The sequence below is a fragment of the Crocuta crocuta genome, unplaced genomic scaffold, assembly GCF_008692635.1.
Source record: "Crocuta crocuta isolate KB4526 unplaced genomic scaffold, BGI_CrCroc_1.0 scaffold154, whole genome shotgun sequence".
NCBI classification, from domain to species: Eukaryota; Metazoa; Chordata; class Mammalia; order Carnivora; family Hyaenidae; genus Crocuta; species Crocuta crocuta.
Window position 1 is genome coordinate 130,020 of NW_027530545.1, and position 24,297 is coordinate 154,316.

Sequence of the window (24,297 nt, forward strand, 5' to 3'; positions counted from 1 at the left end):
TCTGTGTTCTGCCTATTCATCTCCCCCAAACACTATGGGCAATCCCTGATCTTTCAACAGTCTCCTATAGTTTTGGAAAACTCCATAGTGGAGTTCCTCCATTACCATTTCTTTCTTCCATGTCTCTTTGTGGCATGATAGCTCATTTCTTTTCAGTACTGAGCAATAGTCCATTGTCTGAATGTAGCACAGTTTGTTTGTCTATTCACCTACTGAGGGACATCTTGATTGCTTCCAAGTTTTAGCAATTATGAATAAAGCTATTATACACACTCTTGTGCAGATTTTTGTGTAAGCATTCTCTTCAAGTCTTTGGGGTAAATATCAATGACAGTGATTGCTGGATCATATGGGAAGAACATGTTTAGTTTTATAAGAAACTGACAAACTGTCCTCCAAAAGACATGTACCATCTTGTGTTCTCAGCAGCAATAAATGAGGGTACCTACTGCCTCACATCCTTCACCAGCACTGGCTTATGATTTTTAGTTCTCTTCAATAGATATTCATCTGAATGTCATGTTTCTCTATCCTCTGCCATCTTTTCTCTCCTCCAGCAGTGAACAAAAACCACAGTATGCCAACCAAAAGCCCAGCTATGTAAAGAAATCTAGTGTTACAGCATTCTTATTACACCTAACAGGGCTAGGTCTGTTTCAAATGTTCATATATCCTATATCAGGGAAGAGAAAGTACCAGATAGATGGTAAAGATCTGCTTTGTGTCACGTATTGTGATCACTGGCTTGTATATACTGACTTGGCAAGTCAGTATAGGCTGACAAGGGGAGAAAAGCCTAGGAGTTAAATGACATTAATCTACCTTATGAAGAAATGAGAGTTCTGAAAACTTGCATAAACTGTGCACATTAACAGGCTCACCAAAACCCCTCCACGCTTGTGTAACAGACAAATTCAGGAAGCTAAATATCTGTTCATTTTGGGGGGGGGGGTGTCCATTAAAATAAGTTCCAAAGTTGATCTTACTTTCACTAGAGATGATCATTCTATTTTTACTCCTTCTCCAATCCTATCATTGATATTTGGAGTTGTTAGTATCATCAGTCAAAAGGCTCAGCTTTATTAGAATCTCTTACAAATAATGTATTGAGAAGAGACCGAAATTATGAATTTAAAAAATGTGTTCAACATTCTTATGGATTTCAACTGTTCATGCATCACTTTGCCTCTCATTAGCATATGTATTTTTCCCTCTGAATTTTGATGATGCTAGCAACAGAGGTAATATAGTTTTACCTGTAATTCGACTCACCTAACACAGCACCACTGTCATTTTATCATGTTGCCTTAATTCATGCACATAACAGAGTGAATTCGAGTCTTTTGAGTAAATTGCAAACTCTTACAAAGTGATAGGCTATTTTGCAAGGCATAAAGATCCTGTCAATAATTACTAGTACTGCATCATTGACTTTGGAAAATAATAAGCCTAATTGCATTCCACTTCAAACAAAAATGAAACAAGAGAATCCCCCCTCCCAAAATGGGCCTTTTAAAAAATATTGTTTGTTTTTTTTATAAGTTTCACCATAGAATTCAACAAATAGCATTGTGTTATATAAAATCAACTTATCAAAAATACTATATTCACATAACTTTTTAGAAATATATCAGCCAAATAAATCAAGCCCGCCATAACTCATAAAGGCTAAGTAATAAAAAAGAGGAGAAACAGCAGGAACTTCAAGGAATTTATTACCTGCAACAGAAAAAGAGCTTAAGTCAATAATTGGGATCATCCACCTGGTTATTGGCTCATTGTCAGATCCGGAAGCAAGGCAAAGAGAAAACAGAAGGTATTGGTATACCTGTTTTCTAGCCTTTCTCCTACAACCTCGGAGGAAGGATGTACCATTGCTACTGATCTCAAAAGTCTTGACAAGGTAGCCCTGAATGCAAGGGTCACCAGTAACGAGAACAACTTCTCCTGCTGCTTATCCCCACACTTTCTATTCTTGTCACCTGGGAATCTAATACTAGCTCACACTTTTTGAAAGCCTAGTATATGTCCAGAAACTCAAGCTTTATTTCTCTTCAACAATCCTAGGAGGGAAGTACCATTGCTCTCCCTATTTTACAAAGGAAAATGAGGTCCAGAGAACTTAAGAAAATTGTCCATAGTCTCTTAGCTCTTCAGTAGAGCTAAGTGTTGGATACGGGCAATCTTTGTCAAGATCATACTCTCATCCTGTGTGTTGTATTGCTCATGAATGGAAGGAAATTCAATCAACGAGAATCTCTAAATTCCCCGATTCTAATATAATCATTCCTCAAGCTGAAAAGAGACCTGGATTTCCATACCCTGAAGCCCATTCCCTGCCTATGCATGGTACAGAAAGAAAAGAAGAAAACTTTCACATCCGGGCTTTGACAAAGCTCTCAGTGGTTTTCAGGTCTCACCTCAAGAGTTGACTTACAAAGCCCACTATACCTTCAGAATGGGTAATGGAAGGAACAAACTGAGTGTGTGTTATATGAGAGGGCTCACCCTCAGACCTAAATAGATCTTTGTTACATCAACCACACCACTGAGGTTCAAAAGAAGCCCACACTATCACACCAGTGTTTCCAGTTAGACCTAGAAGGTATGAAATAAACGTTGTGAAAGAAAAGAAAGAAAGAAAGAAAGAAAGAAAGAAAGAAAGAAAGAAAGAAAGAAAGAAAGAAAGAAAGAAAGAAAGAAAGAAAGAAAGAAAGTTTCAAAAACTCCCCTTGGTCTATAGTGAAAGACAAAAGCCTGGAACAACCCTCAGTCAAATCTTTGCACACCCACCCTATTTCTGTCCCCATTTTCCTCAGCCACCCACATTCTTCCCACTTACCTGAGGAACCCTCATGCAGCCCCAACTTTAACACTCTTCACTTCCGCTCCTCATTAAGGCTTACTGGCTCTGAAAGTACCCAAGGCCCTCTCTCCTAATCTAAACTCCCCTCTCCATCCACTCTGTTCTGCTATTGGCTTGAAATTAGAAAAGGAGACTCACGCATGAAGTGACACTTTCCTTTCACTAGGTAAGAAGGAACCACTAGAAGAGCATCCTGTCCCGAGAGGAAGACTGGATGTCCTCCGAGTCCCTTCCAATTAACTTTATTATTAAACAGACCTACAGTAAATAGTGAACGATAAATAACTTGTTCTCAAAAATCAGCACACCACCACAGAGGTGCTTGCTTGCCACATCCCTAGGGGGGATATAAGACAGTGCTAAGAGGTTTAGACACACTACTCAGCCTCCTCGTCCTTGGAATATAGCTAGTCTGGGGAGAGGAAAATCAAGAAGACTCTCTGGAAACTTAATCACCTACCTGTGGATGAAGCAATAAAAGAAGGAGGAAAATGAAATGGGAAGCCCTTCCAAGATCACTCAAAAAAGCCCTACATGCATAACCGAAGTGAGCCTGAAAGTGGATGACATTTGTGGCCACAAACCTCCTTTCCTACAGGTAGACACGGTCAAAAATGTCAGCCAGCGTTCATCTCTTTTTCCCCCTCAGCTTCCTCACTGGAATAGGGAAATTTAGGTTGCTCCAGCTCCAAAAGAAAATAATAATAATAATAATAATATCTCCTTAGGCCATGATATTCATCCCTTCTAACTCTGATCTATTTTTTTCACAAGGAAAAAACCTCTTGGCTTCCCTTGGGTCAACAATGGATACTAATGATCACTGAAAAACAAAGTAGAAATTTTAATAATACACTCATATGAGGGAAAGCCATACTATGAAGTGAGACCAAACAATCATTACTATCACCTTGAAACCCCAGTTTGCCCCTTGAAATGCCAGTGTCTCCACAAAGGTCTCTATCTCCTCACCTACAACAGCTTTTATTCAAGCAAGTGGCTAAAAGGTAAGTGAACAAGATCTTATTCGGTTTCATGGTGTTTTCTGTTTAATGAAAGAAAAAAAAAACTGAATGTATAAGAGCTTTCGTTCTATTATCCCCCTTGCAAATACAAGGTAATTAAACTGCAGAGTTGATTTCAAAGGTTTTGTGTGAGCTGGCCTGGCACGTAAACACTTCAACACAGCGTTGTCTTATCAGTCAAATGTGCTTTAACAATTGACCAACTTTTAGAACCAACCCGTTTGTTTTCAGAACGGGTATTTAAGGTAGGAAGCTTCGTGCTCAGGCTATCAAATGAGCACAAGCGAGGAGTCAGAGGAGTCAGGACTGCAGGTGTGACAATGCCAGCAGAACATGCCTAGATTTGAACTCGACAGATGGCTTCTCACACTTCAGTATCTTGTACCTTCAACACCAACTTATTCTTAAATAAGAGGACAATTTATCTGTTAGAATCATCTTGGAAGATGGAAAAAAAAAACCATATAGAAACACAAGCGCGTACTTTAAGCACTGGTCTGCAGAAAATGGAGCATGTCTTATCACATTTAAGGAGACAGCTTCTATACAATGTGGCCAAAGAATGGGTATGAAGGGGCAGATTTTTCTTGACCATTGAAAAGGCCCCCAGAATGGCTCTGATTGGCAGATATTTTCCGAGAGAGGACAGCTGAGGCCTCTGGTCATTTTATGTCCATGGCTCCAATGAGTTATCTCCCCTCCCACCTCACCTCCCGTCTCTCTTTTTTTGCTAATCCCTAGGGCTGCATACCAACCTGCTACCCCAAAATATGCTCCTGGTAGTGGCTTTAAGGGACAGGAATCATCACAAAAGAATGCACATGCTTGGGTGAAAGTCTTATGCAACTCATTGATTGAATATGCCCATGGTGATTCTTCTCAAAAGAACTTGTCAGATTAAAATTATAAATGACTTGACACTGCTGGTATCTGTTTCATTTCGCTACTAGGGTGGTCAGGACGTCTAACTCAGGAAGGAGAAAATGGCAAAATGACCCAGAAATCAAAAGATCCTTGTTTTGCCTTGATTTTGCTGACTAAAACTCACCCCTACCTTGATTGATTAGAGGTAGTATCGACTGTTCACTCTGTGAGAGTAAGAAAAAGCAAACAAACGGGCGCCTGGGTGGCTTGGTCGGTTAGGCCTCTGACTTCAGCTCAGATCATGATCTCACGGCTTTTGAGTTTGAACCCTGCGTTGGGCTCTATGCTGACAGCTTGGATTCTGTGTCTGTCTCTCTGCCTCTACCTCACTCATTCTTTTCTCTGTCTCTCTCTTTCAAAAGTAAAAAAAAAAAAAAACAAAAAAAACATTAAAAATTTTTTAAAGAAAAAGCAAACAAAACATAAGAAACCATATGACCTAAGCACAAAGTTAAGTTATACACTGAAGTAGAACATGCTTGCTGTGGTTTACAGAGATAAACCATGTTAAAAATTTAGTTATGTTATATTAGATATTGTGACCTCTGGTGCTGCCATTTGCCAGTGTCATTTCAGATGGCCCTGGTAAAGATGGCAGAAGTAACCCAATCCCATTAAAGCCCACGTCCCAAACAAAACTGCCCTTCTGAAATAGCTTCAGCAGAAGCAGCATCTTTTCACACTTATCTTTAAGCAACCAAGGAAACTGCTGTAAAGGAATAATGCCCTGGGGGAGCCTGGGTGGCTCCGTCAGTTAAGCATCCGACTCTTGGTTTCTGCTCAGGTCATGGTCTCACAGTGTTGAAAGTTCAAGCCCTGCGTCTGGCTCTGCGCTGGCAGCGTGGAGCCTGCTTTAGGATCCCCTCTCTCTCCATCTTTCTGCCCCTCCCCAACTCACACTGTCTCTATCTCACTCAAAATAAATAAATAAGCTTAAAAAAAGTAAAAAATTTAAAAAATGATCATGATCATTGATCATGCATGATCAATGAGTGAAGATGCAATTCCTAGCAAGTCTGTCAGGAATACCTGCAAGACAGACACCTGGGGAAACTTTAAGGGCAATGTGTTCACAGGTAAGAATGAAAAAGACTAACACAACCTATTCTGTCTGTCTTTAGGAACAAGCACTAAAAAGGAGCCATGTTTTTTTGTTTGGTTTGGTTTGGGTTTGGGTTTTGGTTTTTAACTATAAGCCAGCAAATTGGTTCTTCTTACTACATGTTTTTTTAATGTTTATTTATTTTTGAGACAGAGTGTGAGTGGGGGAGGGGCAGAGAGAGACGGAGACACAGAATCCGAAGCAGGCTCCAGGTTCTGAGCTAGCTCCCAGCACAGAGCCCGATGCGGGGCTCGAACCCACAGAGTTCGAGATCATGACCCGAGCCAAAGTCGAACGCTCAACCAACTGAGCCACCCAGGCACCCCTTAATATGAGTTTTTAAAGTTGTCTTTCTTATTCAGGATGCAGACTCCAAGAAGCGTGGCTGACTCCACTGCCTTGGAACACAAAAAGACAAGGACAAGACAACCAACCCATGGCTTAAAGGCTCTCACAAAAACGAAAACATGAGGAGTTAATAGTCCAGCTGCAAACAGCTTCCCAAATTCTTTATCTTCATCTTTGAATCAAGAATGTACCACCAAACTGGTATCAGAAAATGCCCCAGTGACATGGGGAAGGGAGAGCAGGAGACTGATACTAATTACGAGGGTGACTACCAGCATTTCAGGCCTAAGAAGAACAAAACTGGGCATCAAAATAATTTCCTGGCATCAATTTGGCATAGCTGTAGTGCAAGGGGGAAAAAATAAGATAAAACGAAAATAAACGAAGCACTTCAAATTATTTGGAAACTTCACATCAATCTCATTTCATGGTTTTCTCCCACTAAAAATGTCATCTACTATAAAGTAATACGACATAAGTAAATAAGCCTTTAAGAAGTAAAACCAAGATTCAAAGCTGGGCCTTTTGTACAGGCCCTTTTCCATTTCCTGTATCAGATGCCTGCCTGCCTTCTAATAAGACAAACTTTTGGCAGGACCATAGAAGGTACCCAGACATTTGGACGAACTAGACAAGGAAAGTCTAAAATGAACAAAGCCCGGGGCTTGGAAATGAGGTACTCTTTTAAAAACCAAAGAGCCACAACAGTGGCTAAATAATATAATGCCTTCTGATAGAGAAATACACTTTTTAAAAAGCGAGATAACACACAATTCTCAAGGACCGTCAAGGTGGTGTTCCAAACTAGTGCCCTTCAGATCAAGTGGGGACAATAATTTCTAAACAAAACCATTAACATACACACACGCCATACACAGTTCTTTAACAGATTTAAGTTTCATCTTGTAATCAATACATGCATAATTACTTACTTGTTTCCTTCTGTAATGAGCAAAGTGAGAGAGGCCTAGAACACTTGCAAGAGCACCTCCTCCAACAAGAATAGTCCCTTTCACTGCCTTTTGAAATGCCATTTCTTAGCCTACAAAAAAAAACAAAAAGGAAACAGAAAGAAGTGAATTAGGATTTTTATCAGATAACAATCCCCATCATAAAAAGAGACTATGTTGATTCTGAAACTATGCTAAACTAGAAAACAAAAAATAATATCAGGGAGTTATAATGGGGCAAAAACAACACACCAAAGAAGGAGACCACATGAAAGTGACCTTTCAACAGGAATTAAAGAGAGGAGAGCAAATTAAGAGACAACTGAGGATATTTACACAACATAAAGAGAGCCGTGAAAAGAAATGGTATTGTGTATCTCACAAAACTGCACGCTGTACTTGCAGATTTGTTCCACTGCTAATCCCCTCCACAGGGAGAACTCGGGGAAGTCTGTCACTAGTCCACACGGCGAGCCTCCTGTTTACTTCAGGTTCTTTGGCACGGTTTTAATTCAAACCGTGGCACGACTCCCTTCCTGAGCTTTGCCTTCCTAATGAAGCTCTCACCAGAGCCAAGAGCCAACACACTCCTGTCCCTAAGAGAGTCTACACTTGACAGGCAAAAAGTCAGAGGGGCCCCAGGGTGGTTCAGTCAGTTGAATGCTCTACTCTTGATTTCGGCTCAGGTCATGATCCCACAGTTGTGGGATTAAGCCCGAGTAGGACTTCATGCTGAGCACAGAGTCTGCTTAAGACTCTCTTTCTTCCCCCTGCCCCTCTGCTGGGTTTGTGTTCTCTCTCTCTTTCTAAAATAAAAATTTAAAAAAACATTTTAAAGTCAAAGGAAGCCATGCCTGATCCTTTCACAAAATTACAGGAGATAAGTGCTAGTGATTGCCAGCATTTCTTTCATTATGGGAACTTAATAAAAAAAAGTTTTCTTCTATCCAGGGTGGCATGGCACCACAATTTCAAGGGGAACCCCTCCATATGAAGCACTCTTGTGCTTACTTTATATTTCTAAATAAAGTCTTGTATTGTGCTAGCTCTTGACTTTCTTTTCACCTTGAAATATACATATTCATTCCACCACTGGACTCATGAAATTTGAGGGCTTCAATATACTTCAACTTTTTCGAAACAGCACACACAAAAAGCACATAAAAATGAAAATTCCATTAAAAGAACACTTGTCAGCTTTTATTTTGCTAAGCAAAAAAAAGACAACACTGTGTGATCGTGTAAAAGAAGAAGAAGAAAGAGAAGAAGAAGTAGTTCTAACTTAGAGTTGGTAGTGAGCGATTCGATCTGCCTAAGACTTCCATTCCCCACAGTAGCTGGCACACCCATATCTTACAGGAAAAGCACCACCCTATTTTCCTGAATGGGCGGAGGTCAGGCCTGTCTGGACAACACATCTTATCCTCTACAGGTATCTTATGACTCAGGAAAGGATTTTATATAAAGTCAGTTTTAACCTAGGTATAGTAAAGAACATAGAGATATCTCGATGTAAATTATGATCTAGTTAAAACGTTTGGGCCCATATAGGATGGACAGAATCTATTAGCATAACTATGTTAAAGAATTTCAGTGAAGTTGGTAACTGTGATTCTACAGAAAATTTACTTTGGAACACTAGAAATTACATACTAAAATAAAAGTTGGCATGTCTGAAAATTTTATTTTTCTTCTGACCTCACTCCTGACTGACAAATCCTAAGGCTCATCGATTCTCATCGGAGAAAATATTTCACAGGCATATGCTGGAGGTCTCTTTGTCAAACGTGCCATCTTTCCCATGTTATGCCAAACAACTTGTACCTTATGGCTAGGGGCCTCCATTCATCTGCCCAAACTTTACGTCCAAGGTTACTCTGATAACTAAAAACCTCAACGAAGCTACCTTGGAAGACCCTCATTTGTCATAGCCCACGGCCACTATTCCCAGCACTTGTGTATGTTCACATGGGTGCCTATCGCACGACAGCGGAAACCCCAGCAGCCTAGAGACAGGCTGGGAATCAAGCTGACTGGGTTCCCCTGCCAATGAGAGACAGAAAACAGAGACCTAGTTCTATTTACCTAAACAATGCATGTGCCCGCCCCATAGAGATAGCAGCCTGGTGGTCTGTTGGATGTGAGTTTTGTAGCTGACTGACTTTAACTCAACATCACTGCTTCTGAATTGATAATGTCATCGATGACTTCACAAAGGATACCACACATCAACATAGCCAACGGAGTGATGTTATACAACACAGTCAAAATGCCTCAGTGGAGGTGTGTACTCAGCCACTTCAGTCTGGAGTCTTATAGACTGTGGGGTCCCTGTATTCCCTGCTCCCCTTATTTGAGTGCTTCAATTTGATTTCTGAAACCAAAACTGACCAAGGGAGATATTTCCATGAGTTTTCTCAATGAGCCACTAATACTAATGAAAAACTGTATTAATATATTATTTTTCAGAGTTAGTGATCACACTGAGTATAATCAATAGTTTATTTTTCCCAGTAATTTCATAACATAACCAATGTTTAGAGGATCATTATTTCTATTGGGATCAAATCCACCTATGATCATCCAGCTAGTTGTGATGAATAAATCACTCTTACATGTAATTAAAAAACAAAAGCACAAAATCAATTTCACCTGGCTCTCCTAAGATGATTATCCTGCTTCTCCTCCTCCTCATCAATGTTATAATGATAACTGTTGACATTTATTGAGCATTTGCTAGGTAATAGGCACTGTGCTTTTAACTTTACATACATCAGCTCATATCCACCCTCACAACACCCTAATTTCATAAAAGAGGCAGTTGTGGTTCAGAAGGATTTGCCCAAGGTCACCAACTAGTAAGTGACAAAACCACAACTTAGTCTGTACTCTGAACCACTGACTGGTTCTGTCCTGCCTTTTGCTCTCAGAAAAGCAACTTCTCCCCCAGGGCCACATCATGTTTTGCAGGTATTTCTAAAAGAAGACTCTTTTTCTCAAACACTCACCTCATGTATACCATCCTTAGCATTAGAGTTTCCCTAGGCGACGAAGAAGCCTCTGACAAAATATTTACAGTAACCTTCTATCAGATAATGTAAGAACTTTGTTTTACTGTTGAACAAAAGAAATTTAAAACCAGATAAATAGAAACCATATGCCTTCGACTACTTGTGCCCACCTGCATTCCATTATAAGGAGAAAAGCTTTCACAGTCATTACAAAGGGGAAAGACTGTTTTCAACCAAGCAAAAGCTGCAATCAGAAAATCAGCAAAGGGAACAAAAGTATCAATAAATCTTTACCTTTTGCAACTAAAAGTGTGAGAAACCAGAGGTAGAAATTTCATCCAGAAATAAAATTAGCTCAGTTATTATAGCCTGGTGTCCATATTTAATAACCTATGAATTAAGTTGCATGTACATTGACTCGGGACCAGCTCCTGTATTTGTCAGACAAGTAAGTGCCAATCTTCCAATTCTTGCAAGGAGAACAGCAAGCCGACTCAAAAAACCCTAAAGAGGGGCATGTGGGTGGCTTAGTCGGTGAAGCGTCCAACTTCAGGGTCAGGTCACAATCTCACAGTTTGTGGGTTCCAGCTCCACATCAGGCTCTGCTGACAGCTCAGAGGGAGGCTGCATCAGATTCTGTGGCTCCCTCTGTCTCTGCTGCTTCCCTGCTTGTGCTGTGTCCCTCTCTCTTTCAAAGAGTTTATGAACTGTCCTCAAGGTGTTTATAGTCAATTTGGAGAATTAAATATCAAAGCCTGTCTTGTAACTCTGTTACAGCTAGTTGTGCTAGAAATACTCTGATAGACAAAAGACCCTAAATAGCAATCTTGAGAAAGAACAAAACTGGAATCATCATAATTCCTGATTTCAAACTACATTTCAAAGCTATATTAATCAAGTGTATGGCACTGGCACTAAAAACAGACCTACAGATCAACAGGGAGCCCAGAAATAAACCCATGCACACACACATGGTCGATGAATTTTCAACAAAGGAGCCAAGAACACACAATGGGGAAAGGATACTCTCTTCAATAAACAGTGTTGGTAAAACTGGACAATCACATGCAAACGGAAAAAAAAAAAAAAAAGAAACTGGACCACTATCTTATACCATACTCCAAAATAAACTCAAAATGGATTAAAGATTTAAATATAAGGCCTGAAACCATAATACTCCTAGAAGAAAACATAGAGGGTAAGCTCCTTGGCATTGGTCTTGGCGATGATTTTTTGGATCTGACACCAAAAACAAAGGCAACAAAAGCAGACATATACAAGCGGGACTACCTCAAACTAAAAAGCTTCTGCACAGCAAAGGAAACCAGCAACAAAACAAAAAGGCAACCAGCAGAATGGAGAACACACAAATTTGCAAATTATATACCTGATCAGAGTTGATATCCAAAATAGATGAAGAAATCATGCAAGTCAATTGCAAAATGAACAATTCAATTGGAGAAAAAAAAACATAAAACAGGCAAAGGGAATGAATAGACATTTTTCTAAAGAAATCACACAATGGCCAACAGGTACATGGAAAGGTGTTCATCACTAACCATCAGAGAAATGCAAATCAAGACCATGATTAGATCTCAGCACGCGCGGGCACACACACACAGTTGAGGAGGGGGGGACAAGTGTTGGCGGTGTGGACAAAGGGAACTCTCATGCACTGCTGGTGAGAATGTAAACTGGTGCAGCCACTGTACAAAACAGTATAGAGACTCCTTAAAAAACTAACCATAGGGGAAAAAAATTAAACATAAGACTACCGTATGATCCAGCAATTCCACTTCAGGATATGTATCCAAAAGAAAATGAAAATGCTAATTTGAAAGAAAACGCTAATTTGAAAGATGGCCACCAACTCTCAAGAGTAATGAGAGCTAAAGGTATGGTTTAGGGAACCTGTGCCTACCGCTGACACATGTAACTGCAACACTAAATGTGCTGACTCTTAGCAAACAAAAACCGGTTTGCCGCTTCTCAAAGTTTGCTGACCCATGCATGCTTCTAGCTAACCCTGAAACTCATCTGGCACAAGTGAATTCTTAGCCGTCCTTCCCGGACTCCCATTATGGAATAACTTCAATGATGAAATCCTGTTTCAAACAGTCCTTGGGGGCTCGCCCCTTCTGCCTGCTCCCATTCTAAGGCAAGGTGACTCTCTTGCTTGGATCATGCATTTGAATAATTTCACCACATACTTTTGACTTAAAAACAAGAGACAAGCACCCATTGGCAAAAGCTGAGGGGCCCCTCAGCAACCACCCACAAAGTTATTCCGGAAAAAGAGCATACTTCCTGGCCCCTGATTTCTCCAGAGTTCTCAAACTCTTCTCCCTGTCTGGCCATATAGCTCCTCATAAATAAAAACCCATCCAAGGGCGCCTGGGTGGCTCAGTCTGTTAAGCGTCCAACTCTTGATCTTGACTCAAGTCATAATCTTACCGTTCGTGGGTTCGAGCCCCACATGGGGCTCTAAGCTGACAGCCCAGGGCCTGCTTAAAGTTGTCTCTCCCTCTCTCTCTGTTCCTCCTCTGCATGTGCATGCTCTCTCTCTCTCTGTCAAAACAAATAAATAAACTTAAAAAAAAATCCAAATGAATTCATCACTCCTCTGTGAAAGGAGCCCTGGGTATCTTCACTTTCACAAAAATTCTCCTATTCTCTGGTCACTTGTGTACAATAATTTCCTTTTCTATCTCCATGCCTTCCATTCATTTAAATGGGCAGGGGTGGGGCCGGATGCATAGAATGTAGCTGAAAGATCATTTTCAGAAGAGTAATTTCAACCATAAGCCTTGCAGTGCCCGGGACATGCATTCCCTAGCAAGATATAAGAGCACTCTTAGGCTCCTCTGACCATCTGTGACATGTGCTACTTCTCTAAACCCTTTATCTAGGCATATGCAGGTCCAAAGGTGGCAAAAAGCTCCTTATACTTTAACTGTGCAGTCATCTTCCCTATATCTGTAGAGAACTGTGCAGTCACCTACCCTATACCTGCAGGGGACCCACTCCATCTCTTCTGAGTCAGGACACTTGTTCATACCCACAGAAGGCACAACTGCACAACTCAGATGACCAGGCCTGGAGGTCCACTTGCATACAAATTCAGTGACTTCTAGAAGGGTGTGTAAATCTTAGAAAACATGAGTGTCGGACCTCATCCAAGGAAGTCTATAAGCATAAAACTTGGCAGCAGGTCCACAGCAAAATAATTGAGCACAAAAGTACCTTCCCACCCAGCAGCCCAGTTCTAACTATAAAAGACAAGATATCTTGGTGTTTTGAATTGGACACATTTCAAAAAAGCAAAGCCTTTATTATTCCAATCGGTGATATATCAGATGTTTTATATGATTCCCTTTAAGAAAGTACAACCTGGTTCAGGCACACCAAGCATATGCTGATAAAGTGCTTAATAATCAAAGCACACCATGCACTACCTTCTCTTTCCCCAAGGAGGACTCGACAGAGCGTTAAAGATCAGCCAGCCCTCGACCTGCAAATGCATCCTCCCCGGCAAAGTGAGAGGCACTTGTAGGCATGTCTTTTTTACACGGTGGCGTGAGAACCCCAAAGAAACAAAACCAGCTCTCAAGCATGTCTTTTGAAAGCTGTCAGACACAAATGAACAAAATAATCAACATCACAGGCCCATCAGCCTGTACTCTGGAAACAAGAGAGGAGCCTTAGTCCGTAACCTGAAACTGAATGGGTCCTTTCTTGGTTGCTTTCAATGTTTTCAAAAAGATTTGGGCCAAGACTGGATAGGAAATGGGCCCAAGGGTTATCCATGGAAGATTATCCCAATAATCTTATTTCCATGGAAATAAGTGAATATGTGTGCGTGTGTGTGTGTAAAATATTATATTTATTCATACTTTAAAAGCCACAGACACAAGAGTAACAATGACCACCTAGAGTTGTAAAAGATCCATACAATGCACAGGATATCAAAGGACAAACAAAAAGGGTTTTCTGAAGTCACTAAGAAGAGTATTTTCTTGATAAAACAAAACAAATGAAAGAACCAAGTAAAAGTGGTCGTGAAAGTTAGGAATATAATGAATCTTCAGATTCTGGATGTCTAAAATGTAGGATGATAGCTGATGAGGAAGCTAAAGCAACACGATCCCACATTGCTGCCACAGCACCCCCACACCCCAGCCTTGTCCCAGTCTCTCACACCAGCACGCTTTAGGGAGCTTGGCAATTTCCAATCAGTTCCCCCAGGAAATCCCACGCCGGAGGGGCTCAACCCAAAAGATGGAAGGAAATCTTAACAACGGGAGAGCATTTCAATGAAGACAAAAGAGAAACAAAATCTGGAAGGGAAGAGAAACTGAAAGGAGACAAACGCTGTGTTGATATTGGTTCACATTGCTTCCAGCCAGAAAGTACTTTGGCACAGCTTCCCACTAGTCTCTCGGGGACCCTCTGGGTCAGTCAGGTCATTCTAGGAGCAAACACGCAGCTTCAGATGACAGAGAAAGAGGTTAGTCCAGGACCATTCCGCGGGCTCTCCGGAGGGCAGGAGTCTGGAAGCTTCATAAAGGAGGGGCTGGCACAGAAAAGGGTTGAGCTGGTTCCTGGGGTTCCAATCAGAGGTTAAGAAATGTAAGCAAAAGGCACAAGGCAAAGAAACAAAACAAAACAAAAAAAAAAGAGGAGAAAACAAGGTCACCAACCATTTAAAGTGAGCCACTTTATTTCACAAAGTCATCTGAAGTGAAAACATATCGAAAGGAAGGAGGAGCCACACAAAACTATAAACTGGCACTCTAGTTCTCATTCATTATGTAGGACTCAGTTGTTAAAAAAAAATATGTTTCCAAGGCAACTTCCATATTATATATTTATGTTTTCTGCTAATTCTAAAGTGCACACCAATACTGTAGTCACAGGTTTGACCCCTTTCCCTTATTTCCATGAGGTTCACTATAGAATTACAAGAAATCAATAAAACCCATCTCAGCCAATAACAGATTTATATTCATTAAATGCAAATGATCTTAGTTTAATTCATAAAGGAATGATTTCTACTGTATTTGCTTTCCATAGAATTGCTTTTAAAAATCATAAAGAACTATAGTTAGCTCATGCAAGTGAACTTGTTTTCTATTTTAAATCCATTTTAAAGGCCAAAGTAATCTATATTCTCTATCATCCTAAACATGTCAGTAGAATTGTGTTTAGAGTTGTAAAATCCTATCTTTAATTTTATTTATTCACCGTATATGTAATTTAAGGTAATCTTGAAAAAACATAAAAACACCCTCATAAATGAAAGTCAGGAGCATTTGTTCCCCAAAATGCCCATCCCATACAAAGACACAAGTCTGGTTTAGGAACTTAGGAGCTAACATGCCTAGTATAAAATTAAACTTACATTTACCTACCAATAATAAGAAATCCTCCCTTAAAAGAGAGTACAGCAGGGGCGCCTAGGTGGCTCAGGCGGTTAAGCGTCCGACTTCGGCTCAGGTAATGATCTCATGGTTAGTAGGTTCAAGCCCTTCATCGGGCTCTATGCCGACAGCTACCTCAGAGCCTGGAGCCTCTCTTCAGATTCTATGACTCCCTCTCTCTCTGACCCTTCCCCGCTTGTGCTGTCTCTCTCTCTCTCTCTCTCTCTCAAAAATAAATTTAAAAAAGAACATTAAAAATAAAAAAAAAAAGAATACAGCAGACACTTACAAACTCTTTAATTCTGCCTTGAGGAAGAGAGAAAGTTACCAGTGAGTCAAAGAAAAGAAAGTTCTTTCGGCAAACAGACCACAATGGTCCTATGTGTCCCTCAGTATTTCTCAGTGTTTACTAATGCTATTGTGGAGTTAGAAAAATGGCTCACATTCCTTCGGCGGCATAAACTCTTCTGTAGACTTTATTTGCTGTTACAAAATCTAGTTCAGTAATGAAAACAAGAAAAAAACCCTTTGTTATCAAATAAATTGTATGCCAAACAATAGAGTTCAAAATACCTGTTTTTACTTTAAAATATATCATGCCTCTCCTTCAGATTTATTATAACTATAGCAAAGGTTTATAAAGTGATCACGACCACGGCTGTTGAATACACACCCCAAAGTGCTTCATAAAAAAAACATCTACCTCACCATGTAGGTAAGTGTATGTTAAAAGGACTTAAGTGCTATAAAATAGTGCACAGGCATTATTTCAAATGAAAAGGTTCTAAAAATATATACGGATGATAATGAACTTAAACACTAGAGTCAAAAAAAACACACCCTAAGAAAATTTCAGTGAAATAAAATGTTCAGAGAAAGAAGTGCTTCGGATAATTGAGTTTCTATTTGCCTGGATCTTAACCAGAGATCTCTTTTGCTGCTTCTCCAATATCTTATGTTTTTACTAAATATAGCATTATGAATTAGAAAAACTATACACTGAGTATAGGCACTTTTCTTTGAAGATTCAAAAAATCTTAAAAAGACTCAAGATCAGAGAAAGACAGATATCATTATGTTTTCACTCATATGTGGAACTTGAGAAACTTAAGAGCAGACCATAGGGGAAGGAAAGGGAGAAAAATAGTTACACAGAGAGAGGGAGGGAGGCAAATTATAAGAGAGTCTTAACCACAGAGAACAAACTGAGGGTGGATGGGGGTGTAGGGAGAGGGGGAAAAGGGTGATGGGCACTGAGGAGGGCACTTGTTGGGATAAGCACTGGGTGTTGTATATAAGTGATGAATCATGGGAATCTACCCCCAAAGCCAAGAGCACACTGTACACACTGTATGCTAGCCAATCTGACAATAAATTATGTTAGAAAAATAAATAAATAAAATAAAATTAAACTGTTCTCTCAACATTGCCAATTACCCCCCTCCCAAATAATTAAAAAGACTCAAGATCATAACTATGAAAACTTTTTTTAATAACATAGATCTAGATAACTTTGAAGAGTTGGCTTTTTTATTTAAAAATGCTGATGCCAGTTGATTTGCTTAGCTTTTGTTCATTATTTTTATCACCAAAAGAAAATGTACCAATTCTTACAAAAGTTCCTGTTGCAATTGCATTATGTATGTTATTAGAAACTCATTTTAGGAAATACTTGTTGAAGACAGTTTATGAAATCCTGAGCTCATAAAAAAAACTATGACTGATCATTTTTATGATAATTAGTTATAGCACAATAATTTCAGTTAATTTAATTTACTTACATTGTAAAAAAAAAAGCAGTTCTAAATTTGATTATAGCTCTATTACAGCTCTATTAACACACAAGACGTGGCAGGGAGTTATAACAGAGACCAAGTAGGTTGGGGTAGGAAATCAATTATTCAGCTTCCTTGAGCTTGAGAAGATCCCCAGGAAATAAAGCCAACCACTTTTTATATCCTATAGCCATTCCCTCCCTGGCTCCACCCAGCTTGCTGAAATTTGCATTTAAAACTCACTCCCCAGTGCATCTACTAATCCACTACATGTATAAATGTAACTATCAACAAATTACACACACGAAGCTTAGATGCAAAGGAATTGAAGATATACTATAGTCAAAATAAATATATATTGTACTATTTAGCTTACTGATCACATTCCCTAAAAATGTCTGACCCTGCAAGAAATACAAATTGGACAACAGGAAAGACAGATTGCAGAGTCCATATTTCTAATAACAATTTCTTTAAAAAGTATGGAATACAAGTAATACAACATTTTGTAAATACCCATTCCCTTACCCCCCAAAAAAGAAAAAGCAAAACAGTCAGTCTTCTTTCACGTATGCAAAAATAATAAGCAAATCTGTATTTCCAGCTCAGGCTTCTTGGCTAAACTAGTTTTGGTCATAAGATTCTATTCTCCCCATTTGAATGAGGCATCTTCTTGAAGCCTCTCTTTTTTAGATTTTGCTTTTCTTCTTTAAAAGGACTGGCAAACACTCTTAAGTGGAAAACATTCAAGTACTAAACTACAAACAAATGTAGTCACTGTGTATGAAATACTGTGTACCAACATTACTCAGCTAATACCCTAGCATTTGACAGTATAAAATTTAATAGCATGCACCAGAGAAGATAAAGGTTCTACTCAGTATTCTCTCTCAAGTTGGTATTGTTAAGAAAAAGGAAAGAAAGAAAGAAAGAAAGAAAGAAAGAAAGAAAGAAAGAAAGAAAGAAAGAAAGAAAGAAAGAAAGAAAGAGGAAGGGAGAGAGGGAGGGAGGGAGGAAGGAAGGAAGAGAATAAACAAACAAAAACACAACAAACCTCTATATCCTTTTAATCCTAGAAACACCAGAAGAAAAAAGAAAATCACCAGATGTGTTCCAGAAGGTGAGACTGAGGAATTTTGCCTTGCTATTCTGTCTCTACCAGTAACTTGCTTTGTGATTTCAGGCAAATTATTTGAATTTACTGATCCTCGCTCCACCTACAAATGAAGTATTTTTGAAAATGTCCAGAAAATGTCCAAAGCTATTTTTTTAAATATTTTTATTTATTTCTAGGAGAGAGAGAGACAGCGTGAGCAGGGGAGGGTCAGAGAGAGAGGGAGTCACAGACTGAAACAGGCTCCAGGCTCTGAGCTGGCAGTCAGCACAGAGCCCGACGCGGGGCTCGAACCCACGAACCGCGAGATCATGACCTAAGCGAAAGTCGGACGCTTAACCAACTAAGCCACCCAGGCGCCCCTGTCCAAAGCTATTTTAACTTTAAATGTGTATTATTTTGTCTGTTCTTCATTCAATAGCTACAGGAGAAGAAAAAAAAAAAACACTTTCATGCATTAGAGGTGGTACTATTTTAATGTCCTATTTATTTAGCTCTGTTGGAAGATTAAGGCTTGCATTCATTCTTTCATTCAGTAATTACTGACCGATCAGCTAACATGTTCCAGACAGTGAATATAGAACTGAGAACAAATATGAAAATCTCTGCCTTCTAAGAGCTTTGAGTGGAGTTCACAGTTTATAAAAAGTCTAAACTATTTTGAATTAAAATATTTCAAAAATGTAAGTCACATTTTGACTTCTTAAAGAATATATTAACCATGAATTCAATTACTGATGACTTAGACTAAGCTGTAAGGGGGGTGCTCTGAGGAACAGTTAAAGGAACAACACCATTAACCTCTTTACTAAGTGGCCAATCCAGGCTGTTCCCATTTGAATTCTTCTGTTTTATAAGGTTTTCCTGCTTCTTCCAAACTATCAGGCTGATGTAATTTTCCCTATAGATCTTTGAGCTCTCCAATTCACTTGTTTGTTTGTTTTAAGTTTATTTATTTATTTTGAGAGAGAGAGAGAGAGAGAGAGAGCGAGAGCAGGGAGACGGGCAGAGAGAGAGAGGGAGAGAAAAAGAAAGAGAATCCCAGGCAGGCCCTGAACTGTCAGCACAGAGCCCAATGCAGAGCTCCATCTCAGGAACCTTGAGATCCTGACCTGAGCCAGAATCAAGAGTTGAACACTTAACTGACAGAGCCACCCAGGAGCCCCTCTCCAGCTTACTTCTAACTTGTTATATCACTATAGTCAGAAAAATGAGAGCCAAGTCAGTTAAAACAATGCTTAAAATACCAGTAAGTATCTCTGAGAAAGGAAAAGGAACCACTTCAATAAGCATTTCAGCATTTGATTTTCAACATTCTGGCTCTATCTCTACAAGGGCCTTTCCCCTCCTTCCTTCCTATGTACTGGGTCTGCATTGCTCACCAGATAATTTCTGAAGTTTGCTGCACATGGTATGGACTGACTCAAACTTCACTAGTCTGTTATAAAGTTTAAGACTTCCCAATCAGATACAAGAACATAGTCCAAGATTACTTCAGTTCTGCCTCATCTGAGTAAATTCACATTATCTTGAAAAAAAAAAAAGTGGCAAAACTGTTGGCTTCTGCTCTGGAAACAATTAGAACATTTTTCTGTGCTCTCCTGGATTTACAGAAAAGTTTACAGATAAATGGGCCAAAAAAGAATCTATTTGCCACTCCTAAAAAAACGTTAAAAACTCCTTGCTAGAAATTGGCTTATGAAAAGCACGCTTATTGTGTTAAGTAAAAGATAAAAATTGTACACTCTAAGACAAAAAAGCAAGTGTTCAACAAATATTCAGGAAGGGCCTACTGAAGGGCCTACTCAGGTAAGAAAGATTCCTCCAACACGCATTCAACCAAGATGGACTGAGTGCCTGCTGTAGCCTCTGCAGTGCTCTGGGGGCTGGTGATTTCCCCACTCCCAGGGATTAGGAGAACCAAAAAATATACTTGTGAGCAAAACTGAGTATTCTGAAACTGACAAGTGCTGTGAAGAAAATAAGATGGAGTATTAGGTGAGAGAGAGACTGGGGTAGGAGGAATCTACTCTAGATGGAATGTTCACGGAGGCAATTTGGCAATTGAGAGGGAAGAGCCAACCACCCAGGGACCTGAGGGAAGGGCCTTCCGCACAGGGGGGACAGGCGCGCAAAGACACTTGGCGTGTGCAAGCTTGACCTCTGCTGGAAACTGAAAGACCACTGTGGCTGCAGCACAGTGAATGATGTGGGCGGTGGGTTCCAGATGAGGTCAAAGGGCCATCTGTGCTAAGTCACATATGACTTTCTCCTAGCAAGGTGTTTATTTTGACAAGACACAAATAGAAAAATCAGTGGAGGGTCTTAATCAGTGCAATGATATAATGGAATTTATAGGGGGAGGGAGGAAGGAAGACTAATTCTAGCTACACTGCACAGGATGCCTTTTTTAGGGCAATAAGAGCAAAAACAGTCATTTCTTCTTAAGGACACCTCTAGCCATGTTCAGAGAGAGGAAGGAAGAGTTAACAGATCACATGAGAAAATAGTAAAAAATGTAAACCACAATCAAAAACAATATTCTACAATAGGAAAACAAATACTTCAGGGATAATCTTGAATATAAATATCTATTGAATTTACACATTTGAAAGATGGCTCCATTCCACTCAGTCTAACAAGCTGGTAACAAAGAACAGAGAGGGTCAACTGAGAGAGCCTCTCAAATGCCAACCTCACACATCCTTTTTTATATTTTTATTCCCCATTGGGCTAGGGTATTTTGCAGGTGACTCTTTCCCCCCACAACTCATTATATCTTGAACTGATTTTGGACCCACGTTGGAAAAGAATCCTGGGTCACACCATAACAAGCCATGGCACCCGGAATATTTGCCACCAACCACAGGCAGGAAGCTAAAGAGCTGTGTGAAACTTACTGACCCACTGAGTATAGATTTAATAGACAAGAGAGACTGAGTATGATTAATTACAGTTATTTATATTTATGGGTTTGGATCTTGAGGATGCCTGGCCTCTCCCCATTTTATTTCATAATATTCCCCCTGCTGGAGACTGAAGAGCAAAAGTCAATTGCTTGAGTGTTGGCATCACACTGGAAACTAAAGGGCCATGCATTTCAATTCCAGCTCAAGAAACACTCTGGCTGAGCAGATGTAATTCACCAGACCCCAGCGGGCTAGGCTTGCACCGTTGTCAGTCAAATCACATAGCTGATGGAAATCAGCAGAGCACATTAGCAATTTATATTCAAAAGCCTCTTCTCAACCATAAATTCTGAGATAATGTTAAATAAAACTTCAAGTTAATCCAAAAAATTCAGTCCACAGGTTGAGCCTGTGTCCTTACCATGAGTCAGTCAGAAGGCAAGTGACTCGAAATAGCATTTCATAGGATTGCTGTCAAAACTCCAGGTTCTGATATCAATGAGGCGACTTTCAGCCCTGACCTCACCCAGTGCACTTATGCCAACCTCTAGGTCAATAGTGTGGCAGCGGCCAGCGGCATAGTTTGTTTCTCAGACTGTACTCTAGGGCAACCGAGGACTTGGCAGCAATCACAGATGGGCAGTTAGCAACCTGAGTCACAGCCCAACCCTATGACAATCTCAGCCTAAACAAAGCCACCTGACTTTCCCGGACTTTGGTTTCCCCACATAAAAGACTGACATAGTCTGTACATTTCCTTTTTCATGACACTAGATCCCATGACCTTGGCCTTTAGCTCTCCAGGTCCTCCTGTCATGTTCTCCATCTAGACTAGACAATAGGGGTAGATCACTTACTAGGCCAACTTAATGACTGCCAGCAACATCTCTTTACCCCACTCTGGCTTGAAAAAGCAAGTAATATGCTGGTAATAATTATAATAAAGTGAAGAAAGGTCAAGAAATACGAGGACAGCCTAAATAAGTTAAATATTCTAGAATTTCTATATTGCCTGGAAATTAATCCTTTTTAAAAAAATTTTTAGGGGTGCCTGGGTGGTCAGTCGGTTAAGCGTCTGACTTCAGCTCAGGTCACGATCTTATGGTTTGTGGGTTCGAGTCTCCGTCTGACAGCTAGCTTAGAGCCTGGAGCCTGCTTCAAATTCTGTGTCTCCCTCTTTCACTGGCCGTCACCTGCTCATGCTGTCTGTCTGTCTCTCTCTCTCCGAAATAAGTAAAACATTTTTAAAAAATGAAGTCAGATGCTTAATTGACTGAGCCACCCAGGCACCCTGAAATTACTTCTTTCTAGATTAATTACACTCCTTATGGAGATGAGGTTATGGGCAAGTAAAAATTAATTATGAAGAAGATAAAAGTAGATAAAACAGAATCTGCGTGTGTGTCTGTATTTCTGTTTTAATGTATATGTGCAAAAAATAAATAAATAAATAAAGTCTATGTGTGCATGCACGCACACACACACACAAAGGCTAGAAGGATATACCCGAAAATGTTTAAATTCTCGTCTTTGAATGGGAGGATTGTAAGTCATTTTTATTTTCTTCTTTGTGTGCATCATTTTTAAATTCTCTAGGATGAGCAGATATTATTCTTGTATTAAGCGAAAAAATGATGCACGTATATGAGAGAGAAGCAAAAAAAAAAAAAATTAAGAAAGAAAGAGAACTCCAAAGAGCACCATGCAGACAGCTGACATTTGACTAAATTCCATATCATCTTCCCATTACCTGAGTCATTTTCCTGTTGTCCAACTTTTCTCATTTTTAATGAGTTAGAGTAAAAGACCCACACAGAGAAAGTAAAAGGATACTTTGCCTTTACAATTTATTAGGACTCTTGAAGCAAGAACTGGAAAGTGTCACTGAATTGTCTACCTCACTCTGAAGAACAGTCCCCGTCCTCACCAGAATGGATTTGCCTTGAGCGTCTGACACCATAACTATTTAAACCTGAGTTAAACTAGTCTTGAACTTTTAGCTTTTTCATATTACATCCTCTCAGGGATTCAGAGTTCAACACAGCATCAGAAATCTCAACAACTAATCAAACCAATGACTGCAGAGCTGACCCAACTTACTAGAACTCAGCGTGGCCCAGGGTTCAATTCTGCAAGTGTGGAATGTCTTCAGCCAACCACACACCCAGGGCACTGCATTGTGCCAGGCCTTGAAGGAAGGCCACAGACACAGAGAGAGACCAGATCACCCTAGGCGGGGACAGCCTTTCCCACCTCTCCCCGTCCTGTGACAATTCAGTGACCACATGCAGGAATATTGCTACCACTCTGTGAACGGCTGGGGCCCTTCTGCTCCCTGGAATACTCAAATGCTACCACTGGTCGCTCAGGAGAACATTCTCTGAAGAAGGCAGTTTTTGTTGGTGCCATAAGAGACAGACAGCCCTGGTCTAAATTCCAGGTAAGCCACTTACTAGCTGTGTGCCTGACTGTGTGCCTAAGCCTTCTTATCCATAAAAACCTCATCTATTTCACAAACTAGATTGAGAATTTGAGATCATGTAAATAAGATGTAAAAATACATCTATGATCAATAACTCTCACTTGCTAACACATAAGATTACTGAGTACTTACAGTTTCCCACATGTGCGAGCTCACATTGTGGTAGGAGAGAAGACTAGTTAGAGGAGAGAACAAAAATGGCCAATCCACATGGGGTCATAGCCTTGCTTTAGCCTAAGCGGCACTTGGCTCTGATCAAGCAAGTGCACTTAAGACTCACACACTAGGGAAATGATCCCATCACTTCCCTGAAAACACTGTAGGCAGGCCTCTTCGGGCACCTCTCTAGCCTCCCTTCCCCAAACAAATGT

General features: G+C 40.0%; 1 protein-coding gene across 5 annotated transcripts in view; it reads right to left on the reverse strand.

The window, feature by feature from the left end:
- The window catches only part of GPD2 (glycerol-3-phosphate dehydrogenase 2), a 218,741-nt gene that overhangs the window by 97,847 nt on the left and 96,597 nt on the right, over nt 1-24,297 (reverse strand). For 4 of the 5 annotated variants that reach the window (XM_077767753.1, XM_077767755.1, XM_077767754.1 and 1 more), the window contains one exon: nt 7,198-7,307. In XM_077767753.1, coding sequence (XP_077623879.1) covers nt 7,198-7,299 — 102 coding nt within the window. In that variant the 5' untranslated portion in view covers nt 7,300-7,307. Of the gene's footprint in view, nt 1-7,197; nt 7,308-9,300; nt 9,361-24,297 lie in introns of those variants that run through there. The other variant, XM_077767752.1, reaches the window with a different exon arrangement.